Source organism: Lynx canadensis, chromosome A2, assembly GCF_007474595.2.
Source record: "Lynx canadensis isolate LIC74 chromosome A2, mLynCan4.pri.v2, whole genome shotgun sequence".
Classification (NCBI taxonomy): Eukaryota; Metazoa; Chordata; class Mammalia; order Carnivora; family Felidae; genus Lynx; species Lynx canadensis.
The window spans coordinates 143925146-143945544 of NC_044304.2; the positions used below are offsets into that span (position 1 = coordinate 143925146).

At 43.7% G+C, this 20399-nt stretch overlaps 1 protein-coding gene across 1 annotated transcript in view; it reads left to right on the plus strand.

Annotated features, from left to right (window-relative positions):
• The first annotated feature begins 15654 nt into the window (after window positions 1-15654).
• The window catches only part of SND1 (staphylococcal nuclease and tudor domain containing 1), a 425897-nt gene continuing 421152 nt past the window's right edge, over window positions 15655-20399 (plus strand). The window contains exon 1 of the mRNA XM_030308365.2: window positions 15655-15986. Within this exon, the coding sequence (XP_030164225.1) occupies window positions 15909-15986 (78 nt within the window). The 5' untranslated portion in view covers window positions 15655-15908. The remainder of the gene's footprint in view (window positions 15987-20399) is intronic.

Here is a 20399-nt window from a genome sequence, read left to right on the forward strand (position 1 = left end):
AATTAAGACAATAATGAGATACTATTGTGGGAGTCTAACTTGGTACAACCACTTTGGAGAAAGTTTGGCATTATTCACCAGGGTTAAAGATATTCACAACCTATGGCCCCCTCTTATTCCCCCAAAGAAATTCATGTGCATGAATTTTTGTTTATAATATCTAAGAATTATATACAATACTGTTCTAGACACTGTTTCTGTGTTTTCAAACAATCCAAACTTAGAGGCATAAAATTCCCACCATTTTGTTACGCTTATGGATTCTGTAAGTCCGGAGTTCAGAAAGAAAGGACCTAAAGAAGATTGCTTGTCTCAGCTCTGTAATGTCCGTGGCTTCTGCTGCGAGGCTCAGAGGCTGTGACTCAGTGGTGAGGGGCTTGAGTCATCCCTGTTCTGGCTGTTGATGCCAGCTATTGACAGGAATTCAGCTGGGGCTAGGGACCAAAACACCTGAACGCAGCTTCTCTGTGCTTTCTCACAGCATGGTAGCTATGTTCTGAGTACAAGCATCCCAAAAGAGCAAGGTGGAGGACGTACAGGGCATATTTTATGAAGTGACTTAAGAAATCAGTTTTGCTATAGTCTATGGGCAGAGGCAGAATAAAGGCTCACCCAGATTCCAAGGGAGGGGGCATAGATTCCACCTCTTACTGGGAGGAATGTCAAGGTCACTTTGTAAAAGGACCACGTATGTTGAGAGATACGTCTGTGGCCATCCTTTGGAAAATACAATCTGCCATGAACCAAATGTCCATCAACAGTAGAATGGATAGATAGATTGTGGTGTATTTGTTACAATGGCACACCATATGACAATGAAGATGAACAAACCCCAGCTACATGAAAGGACAGGGATGAATCCCACAAACGTAATGTTGAGTAAAAAAAGCCACACAAAGGAATGCATATTGTTTAATTTCAGTTATAAATTTGTAAAAACACGAGCAAAATTATGGTGTTTTGCGATCCATGCTCAGAGAGAGCAATAATTAGGAGAGAGGGTTCCGGGGATGCTGCTGTCATTTTCTCAGCTTGGGTGGTAGGTAATTAATTACACTGGTGTTCACTTTGTGATAAATCAGTAAGTTGTACATTTTTGTTTGGGGGACTTTCCTGTGTCTTATATTTCACAATAAAATAAGAAAGTGATTTCTATAATTATATGTGATTCTTTCAAAATAAGAAATGAATCTCTTGGCACTGAGAACTAGGTTTATTTGAAAAAGAATTCATTACGAACATTAGAAACAATAGCCAGAAAACTGACACATCATTAAACTCTATTAAAAATTCTGTTGAGGGGGCACCTGGGTGGTTGAGCGTCCAACTTCAGCTTAAGTCATGATCTCATGGTTTGTGGGTTCAAGCACTGCATCGGGCTCTGTGCTGACAGCTCAGAGCCTGGAGCCTGCTTTGGATTCTGTGTCTCTCCCTCTCTCCACCCCTCCCTTGCTCATGCTCTGTCTCTCTCAAAAATAAAAATAAACATTAAAAAATTTTTTAAAAATTATTTTGGGTTATTTTAATATATATATATATTTTAATGTTTATTTTTGAGAGAGAGAGAGAGAGAGAGAGAGAGAGAACAAGTGGGGGAGGGGCAGAGAGCGGGAGACACAGAATCCGAGGCAGCCTCCAAGCTCTGAGCTGTCAGCACAGAGCCGGATGCAGGATCTGGACTCACAAACAGTGAGATCATGATCTGAGCCAAAGTCAGATGCTTAACCAACTGAGCCCCCCCAGGTGCCCCTGTTGGGTTATTTTTAATGTAGATATGTCTTCTTGTCTCGTTATAATCAATATGTAGAACTCTTTCATGTCCTGGGCACTATGCAGATAGTTTACACACATGTCATTTTAATAGCTACCTAGTATTTCATTGTGTTTACATACCACATATTTTCTTAACTATTTTCATATCTTTGGGGCTGTAGTGACTTAAAATTTTCAAGATCATCATCATCGTCATCACTTTTACCAAACTTATTAAGAGCTCCCTAGATCCCAGGCACTGTAAGTAGAACTTTTTATTCATTGTCTCATTTAATATCACAACAACCTAACGAGACAGGTTCTATTTTTATTCCTATTTTACAGATGAGGAAACTGAGACTTGAAGAGGTTAAGCAACTTAGACATTTTGCAAAGTACAAGTTTCGCAAACAGTTCATACTCTGGCAATCACATCCCAGCGCCCTTACTCTCTACCCCTTTGTCAGAATACTTGATTTGGACTCCTCCCACCCTGACCTGGAACATTTTTTTTCCTTGGGATTTCCCAAAGTGGAACTGCCGAGTTAAACGTCTTAAGCAATTTTAGAAGGCTCTTATACATCTTCCAGATTATTCTCCATACACTCCAAACCAATTTAAAACGACATTGGGAGAGTTTAGTGAAGGTTCAGGGTCACGTCAGGTTTAGGGAATCCAATTATACAGCCTCTCCATATATCTTCCCCTAGCAAAATGGTACGTGCCGGTGAATGATTTAACATTATTCTCTACACTCGACCCACTTAGAATATTATAGGTCTTGTTTTCCCTTTCTTACATGTTTTGCTTGACTGTCAGTACCTGGAGTTAGATATTTTGCCCTCTTTTTTCAAGCATATTTTTTTCCTTTATAATGATTGCAGCTTCCTTTCAAACTCTTGCTGAATTACTAACCAATAGTATTTCTTTAGGTTTTATGTGAACTTTTTATAAGAAAGAGCCACATTTCTGCATTTCTTTCAAAACTCTGCTAAAAACATCACCCATTATATTACTCATTGATTGCTCTTTAGATACGAGTCATGTAATGAAAACTTTCTAGAATGCAATGTCAAGGGAAAAGTCTGTCTCTTCCCACAAAATAATATGCTTCCTTTAGTCAGAGAGTGAGACACATATAACCTTAATGTGTCTTTTTTAATTTTTGCCTTTGTTGCAAATACCTCTGATCCAAATTTAAAGTTCAGCCATCATAATTATCCCATCCCAATTCTCTAATATTAGAATGTAAGCTCCCAGAAGGCAGAGATTTTGTCCCTTTTCTTCCTTGTTGCAGGGAAAGAGCTCCAGGCAGAGGGAAACTGCTCAAAGGCCTTGCACTGGAAAAGAGAGAGAGAGAGAGGAAAAAAAAGGCATGTAAACATCACATAACTCTATGGTTGTTTAGCCTGTTTCAATTGCAGCATAAAGCAACATCCTGTCCTCTGAAGTACTCTTAAGAGAGCAAACTCTATTAACTGCTCTCCACTGAACAACAGGGTGTAGTATAATTTTAGAATTATCTTGCCTTTTCATAAAATCATTTCTTATTGGAATTTATGCCACTCTCGAATGCATGAAACAAAGACTTGGGTGAAGAGGAAAGTGAGGTGATTTTTCTGACATCAAAATGTCACTGTGGAATTTTGTGGAATGTGACTGTACTATTTGACTTGAAATAGCTTTCTTTCGAGTGAATTAAGCTGGGAGAAATCCTGAACAGAGTACCTGAAAAAAAAAATGCATGGATCGTCCTGAAGTTCGAGCCCCTTCAAGCTGCCACCTGAACCCTGGCCTCTTGCCTTAGCTCCACCCCTGCTCTTTCACCCTCATCAGATGACAAGCCTGCCTGGACTCTGGTCACTTAACGCTGGCAGCTCCAAAACCCCCACATTCCAGTTGCCCTGTCTCTGTCCCCCAAGCCCAGTGCCCAGTTCCCAAGTCCTCATGTTTCCCCTACATTCCGCACCATCATCTCTCCCCTAGATCCCAACCTCTTGCAAGTGGGGCCTCTTTGTCATTCTGGCCCCTCAGCTCTGGCAGTTGACACTGGCTGTCCTGGTGGGGACTGCTGGCTATTCCAGGCCACAGACCTCCCTGGAAAGGGTCTCCTCATCAATCCCGGAGTCACTGCTTCCACAGGAACGCATCCTGTCCGCTGTCTCCCAAGTTCTCCTGACTTTGTGTAGAAGATTGAGAACATCCAATGTGACCACCTCATTGTCTTTCTTCTCTTCCACAAAATGTTTCTGCATCATTACATAATCCCTCTTCCTTTCCTCTTGACTTTAAAGGACAGTTCTGTTAGAGTCCCTGTTAATGGACGGAAGAGCTGCAACCAGCCTGGGCCTTTGGGTGACTGTGCGGCTGGGCTGCTATGTGAGAGAGAATTACACCTCTGTATTATTTAAGTCACTGAATAATTATTGTTTCTTTTGCTTCTGCAGCTGGCCAACCCTGCCTAAGCAGAGGGAAAACTAAAGTTAAGGTATATGTGGTTGCCAGGGTTCAAGAAGAGGTGGAGACACAGACGATTGCTGGCAGGAGTTAAATCAGATTCACACCTCAGTTGAACTGCCTTGTGTCTGGACTTGTCCACTGATAATACCCCCCACTATAATCCCCAACTTCCACCTTAAACACCCCAACATTCTCAATTTCGATTTCTAGCAAACACAAAAAGGGGCACCTGCGTGGCTCAGTCGGTTGAGCTTCCGACTTCAGTGCAGGTCATGATCTCATGGTTTGTGGGTTTGAGCCCCACACCGGGCTCGCTGCTGTCAGCACAAAGCCTGCTTTGGATCCTCTGCCTCTCTTTCTCTGCCCCACCCCTGTTCGTGCTGTCTCTCAAAAATAAATTTTATTTATTTATTTATTTATTTATTTAAAATGTTCATATTTGAGAGACAGAGATAGAGACAGAGAGAGAGAGAGAAAGCAGAGGAGGGGCAGAGAGAGAGGGAGACACAGAATCCAAAGCAGGCTCCAGGCTCCGAGCTATTAGCACAGAGCCCGATGCGGGGCTCGAACTCATGAACCGCGAGATCATTACCTGAGCTGAAGTCTGACACTTAACCGACTGAGCCACCCAGGCACCCATCTCAAAAATAAATTTAAAAAAAGGGGCGCCTGGGTGGCTCAGTTGGTTGGGCGGCCGACTACAGCTCAGGTCATGATCTTGTGGTCTGTGAGTTCAAGCCCCTCATTGGGCTCTGTGCTGACAGCTCAGAGCCTGGGGCCTGCTTCCAATTCTGTGTCTCCCTCTCTCTCTGCTTCTTCCCTGCTTGCTCTCTGTCTCTCTCTGTCTCTCTCTCTCTCTCAAAAATAATAAACATTAAAAAAAATTTTTTAATAAATAAATTAATTAATTAAAAAAACTTTCAAAAAAGTTTTTTTTTTAAAGCAAAGTGGCATAATGCAAACTTAAAAAAAAAGAAAACACAAAAAACTATGTGATGAAATACGGTAAGAAAAGAGAAGGTAAATAAGGTATCTCAGTCATTCATACAGACTGAATACTTCCATTTCATTCAAAATACACTCACTACACTCACTAAATAAGAGGGCTTATTCTTTACAAGGCTGTGCCAGGTCTGTAGGGAACACAAAAACTAACAAGATGCAGAGGAGCCTGTTATCAAAAGGCTCACTGGCCAGTACAACCGTTGCACAAATAACTGTGACACAGGAAGAGTATAGTACACACAATTGGAAAGGTTTGACCCGAGGGGCCTAGGGATACAGGGGAGGTAGAAGTCATTTCTAATTGCAGGTGTCGCAGAAGATTTTATAGGAAAAGCTGTGTCTGCACCGAATGGAAGGGCAATCCAAATGGAGGGAATTGGGCTCTGGGTATATTTAGACTGAGTTTTCTAGTGCTGCTAGAGCTGCTGCGGCCACGGTGAGCAACACAGGGCAGTGCAACACGTGGTTCTGGCTCAGTGACTAGAAGGCTTTTCCATAGGCAGAGAAGGTGGACAAGTGGAGGAAATCCACATTCCCTCCCCTCCACAGAGGCAGGGCCTTTCATAGAGGAGGTTACAGTCCAGAGACAGCAGAGATGAAAGACAGGCTTTCTGCTTTTGGCTTTTTTAGTCTGGAAAGCATGAAGGGACGATATTCTTCCTTGAGGAAGGAAATGGGGCTTAGAAATAGGCCAGGGGCGTCTGGGTGGTTCAGTCAGTTAAGCATCCGACTCAGGTCAGGTCATGATCTCATGGTTTGTGAGTTCGAGCCCCACATCGGGCTCTGTGCTGACAGCTCAGAGCCTGCAGCCTGCTTCGGATTCTGTGTGTGTCTCTCTCTCTGCCCCTCCCCACCTCTCACTCTCTTAATAAAAATTAAAAAAAAAAAAAAAAAAAAAGAAATAGGCCAGAGTTCTAGGGAGGGCAGACCAGGGCCAGAAGCAAAGAAGATGTCCAGTGCTCGGGCCTGCCCCCAGCATCCATTCTGGAATCCTTCTCCATTGTCAATCTAAGGGCCTTCTCAGCCTCCCCTGGAGCAACGTGAAGCCTAGGCCAGAGACTTTGGGAAGACTTTTGCTTTCCTGATAAAAATGGGCAGGTATTTTTGGTACTGGTCTTTTCCCTCTTTCTTGCCTTCTTTTCACAGTGTCTGGACCTGAAGCAGCTATTTTGCAACCACAAGGGAAAAGCTAACAGGATTACAAAGATACCACCCTGAGATGCTTGAGCCTCTAAACAAATACCTCCAACCTCTTGATCTGTGAAAGAAAAAAGTATATGCTTAATCTATGGTTCCTCTAGTTTGCTATTACTTGCTCGAATGTTCCTAACTCTTGAGTTTGCTAGCCAGAGACTCCAGGACTTGAGGACAGAGAAGAGGAATCCTTAGGTTCCATCCCTGCTTGACCATCTCAGGTTGCAGAGAGGAGACAGATTCAGAGCAGCAAGCTGCTCTGTGATAAAGATGGCACCTCTGGGGCTCTCCTTATGCTTTTTTTCTTAGAGGTTTGAGTAGGGCAGGGAGGTCCAAGGTGACAAAACTCAACAGTGGTTAAAATGATGGCTGTAGCAGGAGAAAAATCAATATACAATTATCTAAGGCTGCTGAGAACCCAGAGGCGTTGATTAATGGCATTTGGGACAATGGAATTAAGGTTGGTCTTGCCATTACATGACAACAAAACAGGGTACAAAGTTCATGCACTAACTGAAATTTTGTAACTTTTGTCCAAAGAATTAATATGGTTGCATAAATGTGTATTACATCTTTTGAAATCCTTTACATTGACTTACTATATAGACAGGGCAAATTGGGAAGCACACATGATCTTTCTTAAGTTGATAGGAATTTTGTCCTAAGGTTTGTAAAGTTTGGGAAATAATGTCTAAGTCTCAAGCACAGGATAATTTCTCTTTCTTTCTTTCTTTCTTTCTTCCTTTTTTCAAACAGGATTTAAGTTCTACTTTTAATGTTATAAACTTATTTTGTTGTTTCTTAAGTTTTTTTTTTAAGGGTGCCTTAAGCATTTTAATCATGTTTGGACTACACAAGGAATATAGAAATCACTTAATTTAAAAACTTATATGGAAAATTATGGCATCAGATATTCAAGTGTAATCAAGATTCAAGGTCAATCACCTACACTAGTGCAGTGTAATAATACATTAGTCACTAGCCTCATGGAGTTATTTAAACTTAAATTAATTAAACTTAAATAACAATAAAAACTCAGCTCAGTTGCATTAACTGAATTTCTTTCTTTCTTTTTTTTTAATATTTATTTTTGAGAGAGAGACAGAGACAGAGTGTGAGCGGGGGGAGGGGCAGAGAGAGGGAGGCACAGAATGTGAAGCAGGCTCTAGGCTCTGAGTTGTCAGCACACAGCCCGATGTGGGGCTTGAGCTCAAACTGTGAGATCATGACCTGAGCTGAAGTCAGACGCTGAACCGACTGAGCCACCCAGGTGCCCCTGCACTGGCTGAATTTCAAGTCCTCATTAGCCACGTGTAGCTGGTGACTACTGTGTTGGGCAGAGCATAACAGAATATTTCCATCATCACAGAAAGTTCTTCTGATCAGGGCTGATCTGGACAACTTGGGTTTGGAGGCTTTTCTTTTAAGTAAACATACAGTGAAACTTTGTACTGGTCAGTTTGGACTGCCATAACAACATACTACAAAATGGGCGGCTTAAAAACCAGAAACGTGTTCTCATAACTCTGGAGGCTAGAAGTCCAAGATTAAGGTGTCAGAGTTGTCTGGTGAGAAGTCTCCTTCTGGCTTGCAGACGGCCATCTTCTCACTGTGCCCTCGCATGGTCTTTCCTCTGTGCGCCTGCAGGGAGAAAGAAAGAGATCTGGTCTCTTCCTCTTCTTCCTCTTTTTTTTTTTTTAACGTTTATTTATTTTTGAGAGAGAGAGAGAGAGAGAGAGAGCACGTGCATATGAGTGGGGGAGAGGCAGAGAGAGACGGGGAGACACAGAATCTGAAGCAGTCTCCGGGCTCCAAGCACAAAGCCTGACGCAGGGCTTGAACTCACAAACCATGAGATCATGACCTGAGCTAAAGTCAGACACTTAACCCACTGGGCTACCCCCGGGGCCTCTAGTCTCTTTTTCTTCTTAAAAGGACATGAATCCTATGAGATGAGGGCCTTATTCTTTCGACTTCATTTAACATTAATTCCTTCCATAAAGTCCCTATCTCCAAGTTCAGTCACACCAGGGGTTTAGGCTTCAACGTATGAATCTGGGGGAGACACAATTCCTTCCACAATAAACATACAAAACAAAGAGGCGGAGAAAAGGAAGAGAAGGAAGAAAAGCAGATCAGGGCCAGATTGTAAGGGCCTCATGTGCTATGCTGTGGGGTTGAAAGTACCCTGAAACAGAAAGGGAGCCACTGCAGTGTTGAGGAGGGTTTCTGTGTCATTGGGATTTGCATTTTATGTCATTTATTTTTCATTTTTAATGTTTATTTTTGAGAGAGAGCATGAGCAGGGGAGGGGCAGAGAGGGAGGGAGACAAAGAATCTGAAGCAGGCTCCAGAGTCTGAGCTGTCAGCACAGAACCCAACACGGGGCTCAAACTTGAGGCTTGAACTCATGAACTGCGAGATCATGACCTGACCTGAAGTCGGACACTTAACCCAGATACTGAGCCACCCAAGCGCCACTGGGATTTGCGTTTTGAAAGAATACCAGGTAACAGTGTGGATGATGGGTTGAAGTTGGAGGTGCATCAGGAAGAATGGAGGCAGGGTTACTCTAGTGCTGAGATTTCTCCTGTTTCCCTCAAGGAAGGTTACTGGAGAGTTGAAAACTCCTTCTTTGCCCAGCCTCCAGATCCTACAAGTGCAGGAGGAGGGCATGCTTGGTCACCTTAGAAGTCGGTTGGTTACATAGTTAACAGCAGACTATGGTCAGAAAGTTCTGGGTTCAAATTTTGATCCATCCCTTATTTGTTATTGACCTAAAGTTGGCTGCTTACCTTTTCTAAGCATTATGTCCTTTGTAGAAAGAGATTGATCATATCCATTTCAAAGGGCTGGTCTACAGATTAAAACATGTGAGGCAGATAAAAGCATTTATTTATTTTTAAAAAATTTTCAATGTTTATTTATTTTTGAGAGACAGAGAGAGACAGAGGAAGGGGTGGGGGCAGAGAGAGAGACACAGAGTCCAAAGCAGGCTCTAGGCTCTGATCTGTCAGCACAGAGCCTGATGCGGGGCTTGGACTCACGAACTGAGAGATCGTGACCTGAGCCGAAGTTGGATGTTTAACCGACTGAGCCAACTAGGTGCCCTAGATAAAAGCATTTAGCACAAAGTCTGTTATTTATTTATTTATTTATTTCCCCTCCCCTAGTATAAAGTCTGGTGCTTATGTTTAGTGCTTAATATATTTTGGCTAATATTACTACCAGGATATATTTCCTAAATTTGCTCTCGAAGGAATACAGGAAGCAGGGTGTTTTGTTTGTTTGTTTAAATGAGTCTTGTCTGTCTCTAGACTCTGTGTGTGTGTGTGTGTGTGTGTGTGTGTGTGCCGCGTGCACCACACAGGAGTTACCTTTAAGGATTTCAAAGTCTCTTTCTCTCTTTTTCGCAAGTGGCTCCACTTATTTGAGTAAATAGCTTGTAAATAAATCATTGGTAAACATTACAAAATTAAATACCTTTTCAAAATCTTGCCAGTATACACAAGATTCATAAACATACTAGATCCTTTAAAAAATAAAATACATTCAGAGCAGCCATGATATAAAATGCCTGACCCCGGTCTGGGGCCAGGGCCACCTAGAGACATCTTACAGCCGGTGTTTCTGCGGGGAGGTGGAAATAGGGGCTTTTAGACGGAAGGAAGTTTGTACTCTGGCCTTTTACCCCATCTGCTTGCATCTGACTTTTGATCCTTTTTCAAGGAGCTGCTACATGACTGAGAGAGGTGGCTCAGGTGCCCCAGGCTTAGTTCCAAGCAAGGGGTTGGGGTGCACCGTTAGGACCAGGAGCCTCACTATATTACACTAGGGGAAACCAGAGATTCAATCTCTACCATGTTTCTAAAACAGCAAATGCTGCTCTATCAACTTTCTTGAGAGAAGGTGAGGATTTCTCACCTCTACACCTGCTCGGTACTGCGTTCACCCACTGCCTCTGGTCTAATGCTGCCCAGGCACAGAAGTGACCAGAATCTACTTCCAAGGAAGATCAAAGTCTCTTTCCTTCCTGTAAAGGCAAAGTGAGCATGAGCTTTAGAGTCACAAGAACTGGTGTCAAATCCCTTCTCTGCCACTTACTTGCTCTGTGACCTTCAACAAACATCCTCCATGAGGCTCTAGCTCCTTATAGGTAAAATGAACATGATAATACTTTGGTCTCATTCATTTATTAACAAATATTGGCTGACCAGCTATGTTGAATTCCCAGACATTGGGCTGGGGATTCCACTGTCAATAAATCAGACTGAGTCTGATGACATTTTAGAGGGCAAAGAGACAATTATGTTCCAATCTGATAAGTGCTTTGATAAACCAAAAATAGGAGGCAAGAGAACTAAACCTGTCATCTTCTCAGTGCCTTTCAGGGGAGAAAGGGGAGAATGGTTTCCAAGTAGGAAGTTGAAGGATATGGAGGTGGTAGTCACGTGGAGTGAGAAGGGTGGAGAGGAGGACAAAGGGATGGAAAGAGCGATCCAGGCAGACACAAAAGTATGTGCAAAGGCCTGGAGACAAGTGTTTCCTTGAAAGACCAAAACCAAGTTCACTTGGTCTGTTAGCTGTTTGAAGGGTAGAGCTGTGACAGGAGATCTGGGGTGAATAAATCACATGAGGGAATCAGGGAGAAGAGAAATGAGCAGATCTGCATTTTAGAAATGCCACTTTGACTACCATAGCAAGAATGGATGGGGTATAGGTAGGGAAGACTGGCATTGGGGATCTCTAGTATAAGCCTGGTGCGGTAGTAGTTCAGGTAAAAATAAGCCAAGTTTAAGCAATAGGATATATTAAATAATCATCATAAAAGTTTAACACAGAGATGATCCAGTGTTCTATGTGTTTAACATTTACTAATTCATATAATCTTCAAGACCAGAACAACCCTAGGAGGAAGGTCCTATTATCATCTTTATTTGACAGAGGAGACAGCCATCGAACAGAGATACATATAACTTACTCAAGGTTATACAATGTTGGGATGTGAACCCAGGTGGTCGGTTTCTGGGGCCTGTGTGCTTGACTGTGCCGCTGTGGATCCAACATTTCAGAGGTTGACTAGGAAGTGAGGAATGAGAAAGGGGAGGTGTCACTGATGATCTCCAGATTTCTGGTTTGCAACTGGGTAACTTCTGGTGTCATTATTGGGGCTGTGACACGTACTAGGGAAGAGCAGGTTTGAGAGGAAAGATAATGAGTTTCTTGTGAGACATGTTGAATTTGAATTCCCAAGGTGCTAGGTTATTATTATTGAACATAGGATCTGCAGCTGAAGAAAGAGATTTAGACAGGAGCTATATACCTATATTTAGGAATCCTTAGCATGCAGCCAGGGGAGTGGCTAAGATGTCTTTGGAAGAATGTTTCAATGATTGTTTATTTTTGAGAGAGAGAGAGAGAGAGAGAGAGAGAGAGAGAATGGGGGAGGGGCAGATGGAGAGGGAGACATAAATCTGCCCAGAGCTGTCTGCCCAGAGCCTGACGCAGGGCTTGAACTCACGAACCATGAGGTCACGGCCTGAGCTGAAGTTGGATGCTCAATCAACTAAGCCACCCAGGTGCCCCAAGAATGTTTCAAATTAGAAAGGAAGACGCTTTGAGAAGAATCCAGAGGAACATCAATATCAAGTAGAAGCAAAAGAAATCATTCACAATGGTGATGAGGAGGAGCAGCTAGATAGATGGGAGGAATACAAGGAATGTGGGAAGGAAAAAGGCATTTTGAGGAGCAAATAGTGTCAAATGTTATGGAGGAGGTGTGAGGTGTGAGGAGGAGGTCAGTATTGACCTTGGAGAGAACAGTTTCAGTAAATTGATAAGAGCAATAGAGTGCAGTGTGCTGACAATTTAATGCAGGGTGAGGATATAGAAAGCAACAAAGAATTTCACAGAGGGGGTTTGTCTGTGGAGGGAGGAGAAGAGCTATCGAAAGAGGGATGTGGAGAAAGGGAAGATTTATTTATTTTCACTATGCAAGAAATTGGGAGAATATTTAAATGCTAATAAGAAGAATCCAGATAAACTGAGAAGGTGTAAAAACAGGAGAGAGAATTATCTATTAAGAGAGTTCTTGACAAGGTGGAGGGGGGTGGATCCAGAACATAGATAGAGGGGTTAGCCTAAGAAGTAGGGGGACGTTTTTCTTTGTAATGAGGAAGGAGAGGGATGAGAAAAAAGGTAAGGTTTCAGATTTGGTGTGGGAAATGGAGGCAGTTCTTGATGGCTTTTATTCTCTCTCAAGTAGAAGGGCTATCACTATCTGAGAGGGTGGGAGCCAGTGGAGTTGGAGTTAAGAGGGAAATAGAGAAGGTTTAAAACAGACTCACTGATATTTATTTTATTTTTAAGTTCATTTATTTACTTTCAGAGAGAATCCCAAGCAGGCTCTGCACTGTCAGCACAGAGCTCGACGTGGGGCTCAATCTCATGAACTGTGAGATCATGACCTGAGCCAAAATCGAGAGTCGGACGCTTAACTGACTGAGCCACCCAGGTGCCCCTTATTTTATTTTTTAATATATATATATTTGCAACCTCCCTCTCCCTCCAGACTCATTGATTTTTAGGGCAGTGACACTACTCTGCATGACATCATAAAAGTCCATATGTCATTATACATTTGTCCAAACCCACAGAATGTACATCAAGAGTGAACCCTAATGTAAATTATGTCCTCTGGGTGATTGTTATGTGTCAGCATAGGTTCATCAACTGTAGAAAGTGCACCACTCCGGTGAGGGGTATTGATAATGGCGGAGGCTATGCATGTGTATGGTCTGGGAGCATATGGGAAATCTCTACCTTTCCCTTACTACTGCTTTAAACCTAAAACTGCTCTCAAAAAATAAACTAAACAACAGCAGCAACCAGACCTAGCGACCAAAGTGACTGAGGAAACAGAAGAACTCCAGGCAATGTGGGAGGGCCCGTGAATTCACTGTGGCACCAATGTGCGCATTTGTGTGTTTTCTGTAGCTAAGTGGTAGGTTTGGAGAAGGCAGAAGGATCTAGAATTGGAGTTTTGACAGGTAGGTCGGATGGAAGACAATGGGAATTAGAGATGAGGACACTGAGAAGAGAGAGCAAAATGACAAGAGTCTAACCAAGGATTCAGGAGAAAGCAAAAGGGAACAGATTACAAAGATAGAGAGGTTCAGGGACTTTGAATTCTATGTAAAATTAAATAACAGTGTGTGATCGGCAGCCTCTAAGATGATCCCCAGTGATCCTGCCTCCTAGTATTTATGCCCCTGGATAATCCTCTCCCCTTGAGAGTAGGCTGAACCAAATGACTTTTCTAAGGAACAGCATACGGCAAAAGCAGCAAAAGCGATGGGATGTTACTTCTGAGATTAGGTTCAAAAAGACTCTGGCTTGCTTGTCTTCTCTTGCTCTCTCACTTGCCTGCTCTGATAGAAACCAGCTACCAGGTGAGCTGCTCTATGGAGAGGCCCACTAACAAGGAACTGAGGCCCTCAGTACAATGCTCTTGAGGAACTGAATCCTGCCAGTGACTATGTGAATGAATTTGGAAGTAGAGCCTCCATCAGCTAACAGACCTGCATGAGAACCCAACTCCCAATGACACCTTGATTACCGCCCTGTGAAAGACCTCGAGGCAAAGGTATTCAGCTAAGCCACGCAGAGATTATAAATGATCATTGTTTAATACCTAAGTTTTGGGGTAAATTGTTATGCAGCAATAGATAAGACAAGGTGTAAGAGAAGTAACTAAGTGAGAAAGTAGAAAGGACAGCAATTATGATCAGAGAATGGGGTATCTGGAGTTCACAATTTCAGCTATGGAACAATTGCCATACTTTATCTGTACTGAACAGGGTGGCTAAATGGGGTGTACAGAGGTGAAGTTCATTGAAGATGAGGTAAAGGAGCTGAGAGGCCAGGGTATTGGACAAGTCAGGCTCATAAATGTTGAAATCATTCAGGATCACCGGGTGGAGAAGTGTGCGCCAGGTGTTGATTTCAACGAATGACAAGGTGGCAGTTAAGGCAGAGAAGACAAGAACTTTAATGAGATAAGAGTGGTATAAATCTGGTGGAATGAGCCTTCACAAAGTTGTTGTTGTTTTTCTGGAGAGGGTAGCAAGTTAATGGTATGGAAAAGGCAGCACTAAGGATCTAGGAAGATTGGTGGCCCCAAAACTTCACTGGGATATGTGAAGTGTGGAAGTATAGACAACCTCTTCTCAAAAGAGCTACAGGTGAAGTGGTATCCTCAACGTGGAGCCAGGTTTGAAGATTAAGATTAACCGGCATAAGGTCCTTGGCTCCACATAGTGAGCACTTGACGGATTATTAGTTGCCTTTAAACATTCACTTAAACATTTGTATGTCCTTGCTCCACACGCCTCTCCCCCAATCTCTTTATTCAGAAGAGACTAGGGCCAGGTTAAGGGATGGGATCAGGTGGTTGGAACCGGCATGGCTCTTCACAAGCGACCAAGGGACTGCCTCCTCTAGGCCCAGGGAGAGCTTGTACCATGGCTTTCCCTAACCTTCATTGGCGAAGCTGAGAAGAGCCCGAAAACGAGGGCCATTCTCTCCCGTGCACAGGGCACATCACCCCCTAAGAGAGATTTACCCTACCCCCCCCCAACATTAATCGAGAGCCTTACAAGTGCCAGACACCGGCGACACAAACACGAGAGATACACTCCCAACTACAGGAAGGGTGCCTGGCCGCGTTCCGTCAACGCCAGCATCCGCAGATTTAACGATGCTCAGACTTTTCCAAGTCCTCCCCACACTTTTAGCTGACGTAAAATGTCGGAATTAGGTGTGCAGCCTGTACGGAGATTGTTCAGGTCCTCGCCTCCTTGGCTCCGGATTCCCCAAACCGCGCTCCCCAATCCGGGTGCGCCCTCCAGGAACTCAGCAGTACACGTGGGCTCCCCGCTGGCCCGCGGGGCGGGGCGCAATGGGCGGGACTAGACTGGAAGGAGAGGCTGTCCCCGCCCCCGGGGCTCCCATGGCCCCCCGCGCCCCGCGGCCAGATGCTGACGTGTCCTTTCCTTCCCACTACACCTCCCGACACTACCTACTACGGCTGCCCCGGAAGTCCCGCCTCGTACATAACCCGTCACCGCAAATCAGCTCTTTCAGCGCTTCCTGGAGCTTGCCACCCGTTTTGGGACTAAGGGGCGGGGCTCCGAGAGCAGGGTGCCTATTGGCTTGAGGTCCGGCGGGCCCTGGGTGCTAATTGGCTGGAGGGCGGTGGCGCTCTGGCACGCTTGCGCGGCGAGTAGAACGTGTGGCGGCGGCGGAGAACGCGTCCCCTTTTTCGCTCTCAGTCCCGCTGCTGCTCTTGTGAGCGCCTGCCGCGTCCGTGCCGTCCATTGCCCGAAACCCGTCGCCTGCCAGCTCCCTGCCGCGGCGGCCTCCCACCAACACCGACACCCACATTGACACCTCCAAGCCGGCCCACCGCCTTACTTGCTGCCTTTCTGTCTCTACACATGGCCTCCTCCGCGCAGAGCGGCGGCACCTCCGGGGGACCCGCGGTCCCCACCGTGCAGCGGGGCATCGTCAAGATGGTGAGAGCGGGGACCCGGACACTGACCCCACCGCCCGCCTCCGGGCGGGTTTTGGCGCTGGCTCTTCTTCCCCTTCCGCCAGTCTGCGTGGTCTCCTAGATCCCTTCCTCTGCCCCTTTTCTCACTTTTCACTCATTCTCGGAATTCCCTTCCTAGACGGAACCCGACACGGTCTCCCCTTGGTACTTTGCTTCCCGGACACCCTGGCATCAGGGGTCACAGTGATTTCCGTGGTCGCGGCACTCAGATCTGCTGTTTACTAGGACAGATCGATTACTTAATTGATTAACGGAGATAATAAATTGATATCTGCCCTCCCATCCCCCCGTTCTTCTGTTTGTTTTGACATCTGCTGAGCAGTTTGCAGCTTTTCGAGATCCTGACATCCGCTCTTCTCTGAAACTAAGCACTTGGCCATCTTGAAGATTTTCAGTTTCCACCGACGCTCACTTAACTCCCAAGTTTTCTGGCTCTTTGGCCCTCATATTCCGTCTTTTTCTCTCCACCTCTGGTGTCAAGTGTGCAATCCCAAGAGCTTTTAGTATTTGTGTTCCCTCTCCTTTTGACCCTTAAATGTTAGGCCAGTAGAAATCTTAGAGATCATTATTGTTCCTCCACCTCTTACGCCTAAGGAGACTGGTTTGAAGAGGGCAGTGACTTGCCTAAGGTCATCGCATGGTGGTGGCTTGGATTAGGGCCAGGACTAGAGCCCCAAGTGTTCGGATTCCCAGTCCACCGCGGTAACACTTGATTCTGCCTGATTTTTATATACCCTCACTCTCTAAATTCTTGAATTTTGAATTTAAAACCCTGCAAGGCTCATTTTTAAAAATTTACCGCCAACTCCATGATAATTTTGTAGTATAAATTCTTATTATCACTTGTCTCCTCTTTTCTCTCCCAAATGCTCCCAAATCCAGGAACTTGACATTTCTTGGTTAACAGATTTTCCATTTGTGATGACCACAGACTAATAGATTTCATTTCAGACTTCAATACTGACTTCCTTCTGGAACAACAGATATTCTTTGTGACATTTTCTCCCAAAGCTCCACAGTTTTTTGTAGTTGCAGGAAGTTTAAAAAACATTTTGTTTTCTTGGCTCATTGTCAGGGTTAAAATGTTCTTTAGCTTGCGTGTGTGTGTGTGTGTAAAAATTAGATTTTGAGATTTTTCTCCCCAGCCTGATTCTCATGTGTTCATTTCTTGGGTGATATTCTGCCACCAGTTGAAATTTCCAAGGTTTTCAGTATTGTTTCCCCCTTTATACATAATTGGAGAGTCAGAATTTATTAGAAACTGATTGAGAAGGGAATTTCCAAGGTTCACATATTTTCCCTTCTTTGAAATATTGATCTGACCCATGAGTAGATCCTTTTAAATTAGGTTTTTCATTTGCACTGATCTTTCCCTTCACCATAAGGACACAGCATTGCTTGGCTGTCTGGTGGTGAGATTGGCAGCATTGAGTGGATCTGAGTGTTTTCCTTTGCTAAGGCTTGAACTTTTCTTAAAGGTCCCTCTCATTTGTGGCGTGGGAATGAGGCTGAACACGTTTTTGTTTCTACCAATGCTAGAGGCTTCCAGGGTATCTGGATTCTATGAGGTGACCATGCCTGACAGATTACCCCCATGGATACTGAATATCAACATCACTTGTTTATTAAGGGTCACGTCTTGTGTTGAGTGTCCTGTTTATATTATTGCATTTGTAACACCTAAGAAGTAGATAGCATTTTTGGCTGCATTTTACAGATGTGTAATCTGAGGTTTAGAAAGACTAGTTCACACAAGGACAGGCACTTTTTATTGGTAATAAGAGGCAGAGATGAGACTTGAACCCAGGCCTGTCTACCAAAGCATGTACTGTTTGACATGCTATGCTGCTTCTGCCTCCAGGGCGAGACTTTATAATGTGGAGGGTGGGGCCAGTGATGTATGACCACAAAATTGCAGGAAAGTGAAGCTGACTGTAATCAAGTTAAGGAAAGATTAGATGTTACTCCTTGACTTATCCTCGAGCTGTTATTGTGGTCAGAGGCTTCATTATGTGCTTAGGAGAGTCGTGTGGAAGACACATTTGAATCTGGGAGGAAGCTTTTATTTTTATTTATTTATTTAGTTATTTGGGAGGAAGCTTTTAAAATTCAGCCATTGAGTAGTCTATACTGCTGTTTTTTTTGTTTGTTTGTTTTTTTGTTTTTTTTGTCTGTGACCAAACTGCAGGGATGGGTGGGTGAGTTGAAGTAGGGATTAGGGGAGGGAAGCTGGATGAACTGCAGAGTGACTGGCCGATTTATGCCAGGTGTAGAAGCCTTCTCTGGAATGAAAAATCGACCACTGGAAAATTGCTCTGTGTGAAGCTCTTCTGCTAAGCAAAGTTTTATTTTCCTGGAGAGTCATCATTTCCAGTGGTACTAGGAACTGCTTTGTAAGAAGTCCAGAAAGGAAGATGGAGCTCTGTGACAGGAAAGCGAGAAGGAAATAATAGTTTGAAGAATTGGAAAATAGTAGTTACTGCCACTGGGAGAAGGGTAGAAACCGGAACACTGACTAACCAGGGGTGTGCTTTTCAGGGTGAGCCCTCCACATGTGTCTGGACTAAGGCCGAGTTGCAGGTCTGAAATGGTCTAGGGATGAGCTTTGCTGCAGTGAAGAGGAAAAGTCCTTCCTCTGTTTGAGGGGGCAAAACTCGGATTATAGGGCCACAGAAGGTGCAAGTTTCTAGTAAGTCCTTTGTTACTTTTTTAAGGTTAAAGAAGAATGAACTTGGAAAAAAAAAAAAGAAGAATGAACTTGGGAATCAAGTTGTAAAAAAAAATCTTTGCATTTGACCGGTTTTTAAAAACGATGGCGAAGGTAGAGGCTCTGTCTGCTCTGAGAGTGGGAGCAAGGGGACAGAAACAGAGTTGGTTCTGGAATGTGTTTAAGGAGGAAGTGGGCAGTAAGTTGACACAAGCATTTTGGAGCTGTTCTGTTACTGAAAAGGCAGTGAGAATGATGGAAAAACTGAAGGTGGATTTATATTTCTTGAGTTGGGATGAGACTGGCAAGTGTGTGGGCAGACAAAATATAACCTGGAAAAGTAAATGTCTTTGTTAAATCAGATATTTTTTTCTCAAAATCCTGAAAGATTCTAACTCTGGATTTCTTTGAATGATATGCTAGACTTTCTGTTATCTCAGCAGATTATTTTCAGCACATGTTAAATGGATGAGGTTGAGAGAAGTCTTGGGGTACTTAGTATAAAATTTGGTCACCACACTTAGCAGCTATTAGAGATGGCTGTTTTCTCCGGTTTTATGCACCTGATTTACTTTCTGTTTTGAGGATAGAGCCCTTTTCTATGTCTTTTCACCCTAATTTTCCCATCTAACTTGTGTTTGTGTGTCTTTCCAAGCAGGAGCACATGGATTGCTTTCAGGACAGCAGAGTGAGTCTGCCATGGTTCTTGAAGCTGTGTGCTTAGCAGAAGTGGCTATGGAAGCAGCATATCTGCACCTGCTTATGGTGTAGAAGGCCAGAGAGAGGACAGTGCGAAAGCATTTCACCCCACCGCATGTAATTGCCTTAAGGAGAAAGGAATCCCTCTGCCAGTCTTTGGTTTTATGCTAAGAACCAAGATTCTCTACTGGACGACTAAGGCAGAGGGTCATCCAAAGGAGAAGATGGCCACAAGTTTCCTCCTTCAGTGGGAATTGTGCTGCCAGGTTGTTCTAAAGTGGGATGTAGGCTTCCTGGTGAGTAGCTTAGTGGAAATTTCTCCAGTGTACAGCTTGTAGGAAATGCTGTCTGTAATTTAGATCTTAGGTTTCTGAACTAAGAAGTATGTGTCTTTCCAGAGTGTAGTGGGGACAAAAGTAGTAGTCCGTTGATCTGCTCCTTCCTACGTGCACTTAGCTCATGCAGACTGAAAGAAAAAAAAAAAACACATCTTTCTTAAGCTACTTAAAATAGTCTTATTCTGCTACTCAAAGGGACAAGGTGGCTGAATAATATTTTAGTAGAGCCATTTGCAAAGAACTAGGTAGAATAGGATGGCAGGCTTTTCCCTATAGTCTTAAAATTGCCCACATCTCAGCAGGTGAGCATGGTGGCTTCCGATCAAGATTGCGAGTAAAAGAGTACTAAGTTTTTACTGTATCTTAAATGTTTTCTGTCATTTTTTTTCTGTATGAAAAGGAAGCATCCAGCTGGTTCTAGTCATGCTAACAGTGGCTGCTGCCATGTACTAACTAATGATACAGAATGATGAGCAATCATACTTCCTTTCTTTCTTGAACAAATTGTGCATCTAGCTTTGTGTGGGTATTGGAGAAACAGTAGTAAAAAGTAGACCAGATTCCTGCCCTTATGGTTTATGAAGGAGACAGACAATAAACAAGTAAACAAGAAATGCACGATATTATGAGA